Source organism: Orbicella franksi, chromosome 2, assembly GCF_964199315.1.
Source record: "Orbicella franksi chromosome 2, jaOrbFran1.1, whole genome shotgun sequence".
Taxonomy (NCBI): domain Eukaryota; kingdom Metazoa; phylum Cnidaria; class Anthozoa; order Scleractinia; family Merulinidae; genus Orbicella; species Orbicella franksi.
Window position 1 is genome coordinate 20051803 of NC_138146.1, and position 12646 is coordinate 20064448.

General features: G+C 39.7%; 1 protein-coding gene across 1 annotated transcript; it reads left to right on the forward strand.

The window, feature by feature from the left end:
* The first annotated feature begins 1439 nt into the window (after positions 1–1439).
* On the forward strand, positions 1440–12033 carry LOC145478530 (nematocyst expressed protein 6-like). The gene is made up of 7 exons (XM_081456584.1): positions 1440–1548; positions 6824–7027; positions 7637–7754; positions 8662–8724; positions 9239–9363; positions 10371–10586; positions 11524–12033. The coding sequence occupies exons 1-7, from the start codon at positions 1479–1481 to the stop codon at positions 11700–11702; spliced, it is 975 nt and encodes a 324-aa protein (XP_081312710.1). The 5' UTR covers positions 1440–1478; the 3' UTR covers positions 11703–12033.
* Positions 12034–12646: the final 613 nt, after the last annotated feature.

A 12646-nucleotide genomic window follows, 5' to 3' on the forward strand; every position in this document is an offset into this window, starting at 1 on the left:
CTACGGAGTTTGTGTTTTGTTTTTCTAAACCCTTCTTTCACAGAATGTGTTTAGTTTTGTTCTATTCTCGAGGTTGTATAGCTTGCGAGCAAGCTCAAGTGTGTGGAGCGAGCGGCGAAGCCTCGAAAAAAGTGAGCCCACTCTTTTGCCGCTTCCGCACCAGACTCCTCCCCGCCGAATCGCTCGCCGACTGGCTCTCTGCACGCGGGTGTGCACGCGTGACTCAAAGGTGAGCCTTATCGCAGGCTAGGTTGATACCATGGATAGTAAAGAGACTCAGTCTTCTACTATTCATGGTTGATACGTAAGGTACAACTTTTCTGGCCAAAGAATAGTTGATAAAGCACCAGAGCTTTATATAAAAATCATTTCAGAATTCTCACCAGAGAACGGTTCCGTCAGCTTCTGAGCAAAAATTTGGAAGTCGATGTTGTATCTCTGGCGTGCAAAATAAACTGATTCATCTACTGAAACTAGTAGGTAATTGATCCATGGCACGAAGTCATAGTTGTTTGCCTACGTTGTGGTTCGTTTATAGTGAAATCAAAGAATGTGATTTTCTTTTTTTTTTCAGATGCAGTGCATGTGTAACATCAAATTGCCTCAAGAGATGCCTTGAAAGACTTATCCAATTAAGCATGTCCTTCTTTTTAAAACTCGGATCGCTAGTTGTAATTTCCAGAAGGAAAAAATATGTATAAAATTAAAGGAATGATCTGTTTGCAGCAATTAATGAAAATCTCGGTGTTGATTGCTAAGCTACTTTTAGTCAATTGCGAGAATTTTATGCAGGAAAACAAAGAATGCTCTTTTTGCTTTTCAGTCAAATTTAATAATTCCACGAAAAGGGTTTAATTGAATAGGTGGGTCTAAAATAATTTTACGTTCCTCCCCCTCTCTCGACACCTGAGTTATACCTCAAGTTCGCGGATCGCGGAATGCGACTGCATGAGAATGCCAGACAGAGTAAGGTTTTCACGCATGCAAAGCTTTTTCCAGGGAAGCTCAACCTTTGTGGAAGTACTATCTCTTTCTCTTCCCAGGGTAGGCTCTTATATATATTACTCGCGTATGACGGCAAGGGGTAAAACCAAACTGACTGGCTGTCGGAACAGTTGCATGTGACGACCAGGTGGTCAGATCACGTGGTGAATAGTAACAAGGTTAACTGAATTCACCGCCACACGTTAAGATCAAATGACTAAAACTTAAGTATCACTTAACACAGAATTCAATGAATTACTGTGTCAGAACATCAAGTGCTTTTCCACTTCAATCCCAGTAAGGGTCCAGTAATAATATTTGCCTTGCAATCGTTTGGAAATTGAAACAATACCGGTGACACTCTAATTATTAACCAAAATACACTCAGCTACTGTAGAAAATAATTATAATTCGCTGATCTTGTCAAGTATTAATGCATAGAAGGGCACGATGTCTCAAGCATAAATTTTGCATTGCGAAACAACTATTACGAGATGGCTCCAGTTTGGAAGCACTGGCTGATGATATCCCTAGGAACTTCCCTTGTCTACGGTCGACCCAAAGGTTTGTTTTGTTCTTCTTTTCTGATTTTGCTGGTAAGCTCAATGACTTGCTTCCATTGTCTTTACTGTTTGATCGAAGCGTTGCTAACTCAGTGGCAATATGATTCTTTTTCCGATTATATTATCTAAAAATAATAATTCTCCGCGGTCGTAACTACAATTTAAGAAAAATATTGACTAAGCAAAAGCTGGCTTCACACCTTGATATTAAACTGTTCAGTTTTCATTACTTTTGACACTTATTTAAGCACAAAGCAATCACATCTCATTGAAGCAGTTTGTTTATATAGATCATGATTTTAAAACTTGTCATGAATGTAAGAACGCAATTCTCATCTGGCAAAAGGAACAGGTAACTGTTTACATAAGGTTAACGAATTTAAAGAGTCCTTAGCCAGACGTTTCTGTTTACAAGATAATTATACAGCGCTCATCTTTGAAGTCATAAAATGAGTTTTAGACAGAGAGAAGCCAAGAGACAGAGAAGGTAATGAATTTGTGAACTGGAATCTAGGACAGAAAAAAAACAAAACATTTTCACTGATATACCCGAATGATTCTTGACAAGCGTAGCTGGTCACCATTGTAAACATCAAATTGCCTAAAGTCGATTGCACACTTGAAAACGTATTCTTGGAATACGAGAATTTTCCTCACACTCCAAATTAAATTCAAGTTAATTGTGAATTTGTCTTTTCAGTCTTTTAGATTAAAAAAAAAAAAAATTAAGTAAACTTTCTGCGAAAAAATTCACTCTCGGTCATACTTTTTCCATCTGTGTTATCAGCAACGAAGTAAACATTACTTAGTCGCTCAATTAAGCCAGTAGTGTAGCAGCTCTCGTAAGCTTGTAATTCTATTTGTCGTCATTGTAGCAGCTGTTATTGTTTTGGGGCTAGGGGGCATTGTTTCTGTTGTTTGTTCTATTGCTCTCTCAAAGCGTTTCAAGCCATTCATGTGAGACCTTAAGAGAGCTGCAACATTACCCAATGAACCTCTAGTTAACCAATTTGATCAACGGTTTCACGATTCTAGCTATCGGTTTGAATTTTTAAATGCCCCCAACGGTCACGGGGAACGAGAGATCACGTTCATATATTTCAAGGGAACAAGGGATATTTGGAAAACTTTGAGGGAGTAAGGGACATCTCTATAATATTAGCGAGAACTTTGGCGAATAGTTTCAGTGGAACAAGGAAACAAATACTCAATTTCACCTCAGTACCCCCCCCCCCTCCTCCTCCTCCTTCTCCTCCTTCTCTTCCCTCCTTTCTCCCCTATTTACAATGATATATTCCACATCTTGTGTATTCTATTACTTTCCATTCCATTCCATCCAAATGTACTCTATTCAAATCCATCATGGTTGATTACGATACCCAGTTAAGGTTGAAGATAAACGAAGACTTCTTCTTGCATTATCGATCGAAGACTGATCAGATAAACGCAGTCTCTTTCCTTTCTGCTGAGTACAGCTGAGAGTTCTGCTGAACGTTGCAGCCTTGACTAACACTTACGCTATATAGTTATAGTTACGCATGCTAAGGTCATATTTAGGAACTACACATTGTAGATGTGTAGATCTGTCTAATAGTTCTACACATTGGCAGGTATTATAATCATCTGACATTATGCACATTCAATGCTCGTTCGGTTAAAAACAAGAGCGCTGTAATTTTGGACTATATATGTGATTGCAAAGCTGATCTTTTTGCGGTCACCGAGACTTGACTGAGTGCGGACGATGCAGCTGTACGGGCGGAGTTGTGCCCCGACGGGTACAGGTTTATAGATCACCCCCGTCTTGGGCGTCGTGGTGGCGGAACGGGTCTAGTACATCGAGATTCATTGGGTGTTAAGAAAGTTGACGCGGGTGAAAAGGAATCATTCGAATTCTCTGAGTGGACTGTTACGTCATCATCTTCGCACAATCTCCGTGTTGTTATCATCTACCGTCCGCCATATTCTGATGAACATGAATGTCAACCAATGTTTTCTTCACCGAGTTTTCGACTTATCTTGAATCCATTCTTCTGTGTAAGGAACAGCTACTGATTACCGGTGACTTTAACATCCATATTGATGCTGTTGATGATCCTGACTCTCTCAAACTGTTGGATCTCTTGGAGTCTGTTGGTCTACGGCAACACGTCTCCCAGCCAACTCATGTTCATGGACACACACTAGATCTTATTATCACCCGATGGTCTGTCCAAATCATCCAGGATTCACCACAAACTGATCGTTTCATATCAGACCATGCATCACTTCTTTGCAAGCTACTTCAAGATAAACCAGCTGTGACAACTAAGAGGGTCACTTACAGGAGGCTCAAATCAGTGGACCTGGATTCACTCAAAGCTGACTTAGCTGCCTCTGGATTGTGCCAAGAACAATCCGATGAGTTAACTTATGTCACCCCGGATGGAGTTGATGCGCTTTTACGTAACTATAACAAAACTCTGTCCAGAATGACCAACTGTCATGCGCCGTTAAAAACAAAGACCTTGAGGGCTAGGCCGAGGGTACCTTGGTACAACGCTGACATAGATGCCGCTAAACGAATACGTCGGAAAGCCGAGCGAAGATGGAGAAAAACTAAATCGCTGTCAGACCTGATTATCTTTAAGTCTAAGAAAAATCACGTGACTCATCTCATGAATCAAGCTAGACGGGTGTTTTATACCAACTTTATCGATGAGAACAGTGCCGATCAAGGAAGGCTATTTAGAGCTACCAAGAAACTCCTTCTCAGAAAGGATGAATTATCTTTTCTTGACTATCATGACAAAACGGCCCTAGCCAATGACATCAACGGCTTTTTCGTTCGTAAGATCACCAGAATTCGTTCGGACATCGATGCCACTGTTGTGGATGATGGAGTACCCACTCCACCTGAAGTAGAAGTCGTTCCAACATGTTTATCTTTAAGCGCCTTCCACCCTCTTACTGAGAATGATGTATGGGCTTTAATCCAGACGTCAGCTAAGAAGTCTTGTCTAACGGACCCCATGCCAACATCACTGGTCGTCGGTTGTCTTGATGTGCTCCTCCCCGTCATCAGGCGCATAGTTAACTCATCGCTGTTCTCAAGGCTACTTTCCTGGTCAATGGAAGGAAGCTCTTGTCAACCCCCTCCTAAAGAAGGCTAGCCTTGATTCGGTGTTTAAAAACCTTCGAACTGTGAGTAGTCTTCAATTCCTATCAAAATTGACAGAACGCGCTGTATTTGACCAGACGTACAACCACATGATGGATCTTGGCCTGTATCCTCCACTCCAGTCTGCATATCGTAAATGTCATAGTACCGAGACTGCGCTCCTAAAAGTCCAGAATGATATACTAATGAATATGAACCGCCAGCACGTGACACTTCTAGTTCTTCTAGATCTCAGTGCGGCTTTCGACACGGTGGACCACAAAATCTTACTTCATCGTCTACAGTCGAGTTTTGGTATCACAGGAACGGCTCTGAAGTGGTTTAAATCTTACCTTTCTGACCGATCGCAAAGCGTCTTTTTAGACGGCTGTCTCTCTGAGAGTTCCAAGCTGCCACATGGGGTTCCTCAAGGCTCATGTCTGGGACCCCTGCTATTTACGATCTATTCTAGCAAGCTATTTGAGGTGATAAAGGATCATCTACCTGTTGCACATGCGTATGCAGATGACACGCAACTCTACTTGTCCTTCAAGCCCGACACCACATCAAGTCAATCTGATGCAATCGAAGCAATGGAACTCTGCATAAAGGCAATCAGAGCGTGGATTATTACTGACGAGTTAAAGCTAAACGACGACAAAACCGAATTCTTAATAATTGGTACACGACAACAGCTTAGCAAGGTGGACATCGAGAAGTTATCGGTGGGTGATGTGAGTGTTGCCCCTGTTGCTGTTGCAAGAAACCTCGGAACCTGGTTTGATACCAACCTTAGTCTAGTGACACACATTACGAAGACATGTAAAGCTGCTTTTTATCATCTGCATAACATTAGGCGTATTAGGAAGTTTCTTACGGTTGAGTCTACCAAGGTGCTAGTGCATGCCTTCATAATGGGACGCATTGATTACTGCAACAATCTTCTCCATGGTTTACCGACCACTCATATTAATAAGCTACAATGTGTGCAAAACGCAGCTGCTAGGCTAATTTGCTCGACTCCGCGTTTTAGTCGCATTTCTCCTGTATTATATTCTTTACATTGGTTACCTGTCAGATTCAGAATTGTTTATAAGATTTTAATAATTACTTTTAAGGCCATACATGGCCAGGCACCGGACTATATTTGTAATCTTATTCGTGTTAAAAATCCCTCCCGGTATGGTCCACGCTCTAATTCTCAAGTTTTATTAGTACCACCATCCATGAAAACGAAGCGAACACTTGGTGACAGGACATTTACTGCTGCTGCACCATCACTTTGGAACAAATTGCCGTGTGCAATAACAGAGGAGGACAATTTTAACCATTTTAAGTCCAAACTGAAGACATTTTTATTTAGAAAAGCGTTTGAATAGCTCTTGATGTTTTCTATACATTTTTCTAGATCCCTTGTTTTTAATACTTTAATTTTTAGCTTGTTACCTTAGCCTAATGTACATAATTATTGTAAATAATTAGTTTTAAATTAATCACACTATTCATAGCATATCGTTTAATTTATATTACTCATATGGTTTGTTAGGCGCATTTGATCATATTCACATGTTAATTTGCGCCTTAGAAATATTAAATATTATTATTATTATTATTATTATTATTATTAATGTGATTTTGTTATTTCAAACCAGTTTTGCTAAGTTTTGGAGCTGATCATGGTCTTACGCATGCTAAGGTCATATTTAGGAACTACACATTGGCAGATTACGTACCCACGTGTGGGATGACAAAAACTTTATTTACGTATGCATGGTTTTAAGTATGTGCTCTCGTCCTTCATCAAGCATCGATTGATTTCATTCACAGCAGCTATATCGTAGATTTTCAGTTTAATAGCAGTGGAAACGTAGTATTTAGGCTACTAATCAGAGCGGCACATGACATCACCGACGGCAGCCATATTGGAGTTCCAAAACAATGAAACGGCGGCCATGTTGGTGTACCAAAGTTGAACTCTATTCTTATGTAAACGCTTTCTTTTGTTCCGAAAAATTGGCATGTGTGCTGGCCAAGTGAATGAAAACAATCTACACTAGGTCACGACGAAAGCAGCTGTTTCAGTTTAGAGTCCGTTAATTTACAAAACTAAACCATTTTTTCAATATATATCGGCTAGTGCCTGATCATAGGACCGATGTGCCTCCATTGTACGAGGGAGACATGGCACTAACTAAAGAACAGGTCCAGGCTCTGGGGTTTACACGCCCAGCATCAAAAGGGCCGGACTGGAACGAAGAAGCTCAAACAAGAGGCTCTCTACGGAATCCAAGACAACTCTGGCCAAATGGGATTATACCGTATGTCATAAGTCGAGAAATAGGTATTACATCATTATCATTATTTCAATAATTGATTCTGTTTATTTTGTTGCGAAAACTCAGATTTGATGCCAAACAGTCGCTGAGTATTTTACAATGCATCTTTTACTTATGTATTGATTGGGTCACGCTGTAGAAGAAAAGAAGAAGAGACCATACTGTTAGAAGAAATCTGTTGATGCTCGGACACGAGCCAACGCCGACGGGTCACGCTGTTCTAGATTATTGTTTTATAAGTACAATCTAAGCGAATCATGGTTACGCTATTTTAGGTTATTCGGGCACAAAAAAAGAAATTGAAAAGAAATTGTTTGAAATAAGAAGACGGGCGACAAACGTAAACAAAAAAAAAGAGTAAAAATCGAGAAACGTGTACGATAAAATTGAGCACGAGGAGCTGTTCTTTCGCTATTTAATGAATCTTTCTTGTTTGAGACCTAAGGTTTGAAAAAAAAGAGATTTTCCTCTTCAAAACCACCTCTTGAAATTCATGCTTTCAAACTGATTTTTATTAGAAGCCGACACATGTTTCGCGGCGGCATTTTCATTTACTATAAACGACAGGACAGGTCCGGTGTCATTCTCATAAATACGGTTTTGTTGTTAATCAGACGCTAGAGGACGGCAACTGATCAGAGACTCAATGCATGATTGGGATAAACACGTGTGTATCAACTTTAAGCAAAGGGAAGAGGAGCAATCATACATCAAGTTCGTTTATAAAACGGGGTAAGTCACGCGAGAAGCTATTTAGCCGCAAGGTAGAGCAATGATTCGGGTTTCGTCAAAGACCACATCGTACCGAGAGAAGTGAGTTTTCAGTTGAGGCCCGCATGTACTTTTGCCATGTAATTTTTGGCGCGCTCGTAATGTACCGATTTGATGTGAATGTATTTCTAATACGCTTCTATCTATAGAGGCGCATTACATGCTTATGAAATTGATTCTTATCGCACAAGGCAAAGGTCTATGGTACTAACAAATCGCTTGTTTTCAGGTTTATATGTTAGAGATTTCATAAGTAATTGTTTCATTGTCATTATTTAAATGACTCGAAAGACTCGAGAAGAATGGTGGGACGATAATTACAACAGACAGGAAACAAACTAACTTGACCGACTCATCATAGAATGGAAAAAGCGCTATAATTTTTTACGCCCCAAAAGGGATAGTTATTGAACTGTTGTATCTCTAAATTGCTAGTTGATCTAAAATATAAATAAATTGGATATGGCTTTTTACAGGAGAAAAGATCATATTCTCTTGCTTTTTAGTAGACCTTTCCTTGTATACTAGTGCAAATGCTGCAATCTGATTGACTGAGCCATCGCACCATACAGCCATTAGTGTGCAGTGCATGGCTTTATGTGGTCAACAAAATGGCAACGTTTTCTCCGAAGTTTTGTAGGAACATTTCCAAACAAATAGATAAATCAAATTCCTGAGAGAACCAAAAGTAAGCCTTTCCGGCACGTTGTCAGTTTGAATTTAAAAACGCGTACAAATTACAATTCGGTCCACCTCAAATAGACTGCTCCTCGGGTCGACAAAAGAGAGTGATTTGGTTTTGTTTTGTTTTACTTTTCCTTTCTTTTTTTCCCTTCAATTCTGAACAACCACGTTCTCGTCTTTTAAGGTGTTGGTCGTATGTGGGACATACAGGTCGCCCCCAGGAAGTATCCATTGGCCGGTACACGGAGTAAGTTGAATCTTATTTACCTAGTTTTTGCAGACCGTTACCAATGAAACCCTGAATTTTCAAAAGTCTTTTGTGCGCAATTTTCAAAATTTAAAAGTCTGAATTTTCAAAAGTCTTTTGTGCGCCTCACCTATCCAATGGGAATGGTTGAACTACTCTACAAACCTACCTTGAACTACTCCCAACCCTAAGCACTAACCCTAATTATTTAAAAGACGTTTAGGCACTGGGATTTTTGGGCATTCCCCTCACCCATCCATGGGAATGGTCGGTGGGCAAGGTAATCATTTCCGTCTAGCCTCTCAGTGGCGATAACTTAAACCTTAACTTGAGCTACCAGAAACGATAGGCGCTAACCAGTAAGACCAAGAAGGATCATATTGGCGCTAAACTAACGCTTGCAGCTATAAATACTGATCGCAGATTCGCTCAAAACTCAAAAGTGTTTTATATTTTCGAAATCTTTATTTCATACGTGTATAGGAAAATAAGTTGATTTATTTTCTCTTTCAAGGGATCCTCCTTGTGATCGAGGCGCCCTTACTCACGAATTAGGACACGCCCTAGGCTTCTTTCACGAACAGAGTCGCCCTGACAGGGATAAGTACGTCAAAATCAACTGGGAAAATATCCGTAGAGGTTAGAATTCATGTATTTTCGTGGGTCAGTTGGGGAGGAAAAGCTCTTGTATATGAAAAGCTCTAGTATACAGCTGTTACGAGAAAGGTTGTCCTTCAAAAGCGTAAAGCGTCTTAGACTGCCGAAAGGCGTCCTGGGTAATGGTAGTTCACGCTGGTTAATCGATTCAGTGGGATTGGAGTGAAAATCTTGAATACCTATTTTAGTGATTTTTCTTCCTTCAGCTACTGAAGTTACCGTAAACTTCAATTCACTAGCAGTCAACGTTCCCTGCCCATAATAGAACCCATAATAGTTTTCAAGTGATTTCAATGATTTCAATCATTTAGGAAATATAAATACCAGGAAAGAAAACGTCGTAGCACCGACCTCTGTAATGACATCCCATGTATGCCCGCGGAATGGGAGAGGTTTTTATCAGAGAAAGAGATCGTGGCCAAACAAACAAATCTTGTACTTCGAGTACGAGAGGATAGCATCGGAAATGAAGTTTATCGGTGGATAAGAAGACTACACTCTTTTTTTTTATAAGAATAATGTTTTTCCTGAGGAGGCTGAATATTCTTATTTTTCTGTCGATTCTAGGCTGAAAATAGTTTTGTGAATATTCCTAGATTAAAACGCATGACATTCTGTTTTCGAATGTATTTTGCGTCTGGATGGTGTTAAAGTAATTTTGGAGTCAGCCTACGGGCATTAAAGCCTGATATGACACACATAACTTCTTCCAGAAATGTTATAAGCATCGAACATAAAGGCTAGCGTTGTTTTCGTTGCTTTGAGGCTAGTTTTGCGTTTCAACACACAAAATTATATTCTTTTCAAAATCTCAGCCTAGGGTTTATTTTTAAAATATTCATCCAATCAGTCTCAAATTTCAGTCTCGATATTCTTATCAATCATATTCTTATAAAAAAAAAAAAAGAAAGAGTGTAGGTAGAGTGCTTCGGTAGGGGCCATGTAAATAGCACCAATTGACAGAGGCACTGGTCTTCATTTTGCTTCAGGAACAGAGAAAAACTTCGAAAAAGCAACAGAGGATATGATAGACAGTAGAGAAGTCCCATATGACGTTGGATCCATAATGCACTACTCTAAATACGCTGGCAATAATCGCCCTGGACTTATAACGATACAGGCTGTGGAACCTTCCGCAGAAATAGGACAACGTAAGAAGCCCAGTAAACTTGACATCCAGCAAGCTAGGCTTATGTACAAATGTGGTAAGCGCAGTCTAAAACAATTTAAAATTCGAGAATTTAAGAAAAGCTGTTCTTTCGTAAATCGATTCCTTCTGTTGAGAGGTTTAGATGAGAGAGTCCTTCCACAGTAGTGATTTAAGATTCTGTATCAAATGTTTGGGGGTTGATAACGTACTCAGCACTAGAAGCATGGTATTATTTTTTAGTTCTCCCGAATTAACCTTGTCAACCTCACTTGTGTGAATGTGTTGGCGTGCGTTACTTTTACGAGCTAAGCATCAAGTGGTAAACTTTTACAGAGCAGTTTTCACTCGCGTCGGCGAAAAGTAATGGGACTTTAATGGTTTTGTATTGCTAGGCAATGAGCTAAAAAGAATCGCGCCACTTTTTCATCCAATCAGAAGAAAAAACCAAACCCAATAGTGACTCGCTTACACTCTTTTTCTTGCGCTTTGTGTCAGCTACGTGTAATTACTTAATATTAATAGTTTTTGATTGGTTCATTGGATTGTCTGTGTCCCTTGTGATTGGTTAGAGTGATTAGTTTGATTTTGGTTTTACAACACTCAATTGAAAACCGCTCTAGAAAGTAATTTAACTACTTCTAACTAGTGCTTGCCAGAAAGTAATACGATTGTTGCAATTTCAGAAGTAATGGAACAAAAAGTCGAGTATAGTAAACAAAGAATATGCGGATTAGTTTCTCATTGACACGTAAGGCAATTCAGTTTTTGTTTTAGCCTGGAAGACAACGTTCCCCACTACGAGAACCTCTCGTTTCGGGCCCCGTCCTCACTGATCTGATGCCATCTCCCTAATGCGTTTTCGCCAATCGTCCACACTGTTAAGATCAAAAAGACTCACAAAGACCCCATCCCATGAATTTGATTACTTGTTATCTTCTTTCTTTCTGTGTATATGTGTTTTTTTTTTTATTAACCCGTATATTTTTTGCTAGATGAAGCAGCTACCGGAAAGACAGCTTATGAGCCTCAGACAACTGATACAGGTCTGTGTTCTTCAATCTCCGCATTAGTGATAACATCTTCATGTTTTTCATTCCTAGCATTTATTTGTTCGATGTCTGACAAATCCATAAGTTCAACATTCTCTACGAATTCTCAAGATTTGCCCTAAAACAAATCAAGGTCAAACCTGTCATTATTAGCGACGTTCGTTGTACAATTATTTTGCCCCACAGGACCCAAAATTGGGGTGAACAGGGTGTTGCGTGGTCCTATAATTTAGATTTTATTGGGTAATCAGTGGTTAGACAAACTAACTAGTAAGTCGAAACTAGCAAGTTAAAGAGTCGTGGTCTCGAACGCCCCTTTTCTGTTTCTAAGTAGTTACTTGAAATCCAAACCCTGGGTACAGTTATATAGTTCTTCGGTTTCGAACTGAGTCCCTTCCGAAAATAGTGATCTAGCTCGAGCGATAAAATTCCGTAGTTGCTGGCTGATCCCGAAATCAAAAAGGAGTGTCTCAAAAGTAAACTGTCTTGTTACCAGAAAAAATGAATATCACACATACAATACGCCGAACCCAAACTGATCCGATACCTGTGTTTTGGTGTCTTTTAGACTAGACTGATCAGTTTCCTACTGTTTTTCTTCTACAAAGATGAATCATTCCACATGTGGTACACGTTTTAACTACCCTAAAATAGCGACCCCCACCCGGAATTATGCGATTTTCCAAAAGTACGGATAGTAATCAGGGTCATTACGTTTGCAACTTAACGAGAAGTTTTGTTTTATGTTGCAAAATTGGAATTACATTCGATGCCATTTTTCTAGTTGAATATTAAGCATAACAAAGTCACTTTTTATTGTTGAGCTCAATAACGTGAGAAATACTCCAGTTTAAGGCAGGTCAGTTCTAGCGTGGCCCACCTGTTTTTATTTTATTTCCTGTCCCTCACTCCCAGGAGCTTCATATTCAAGCCTTCCTCCGCCAGGTTAGTTTTCAGAAAGGTAAAGTCGACTTACTTCGTCAATTTTAAGTTTTTAAAATATAAAGTTGCATGGGTCTTTTTCTTCCATTTTAAAGCGACGTGTAGCAAACGTATTTCTGTTGCG

Excerpts from the sequence above, each read along its gene's own strand:
- LOC145478530 (XM_081456584.1), top strand. The coding sequence starts at position 1,479 with ATGGCTCCAGTTTGGAAGCACTGGCTGATGATATCCCTAGGAACTTCC. Across the intron at positions 1,549-6,823 it reads TGTCTACGGTCGACCCAAAG|TGCCTGATCATAGGACCGAT; the intron begins GTTTGTTTTGTT and ends TATATCGGCTAG. Across the intron at positions 9,364-10,370 it reads CTGGGAAAATATCCGTAGAG|GAACAGAGAAAAACTTCGAA; the intron begins GTTAGAATTCAT and ends ATTTTGCTTCAG.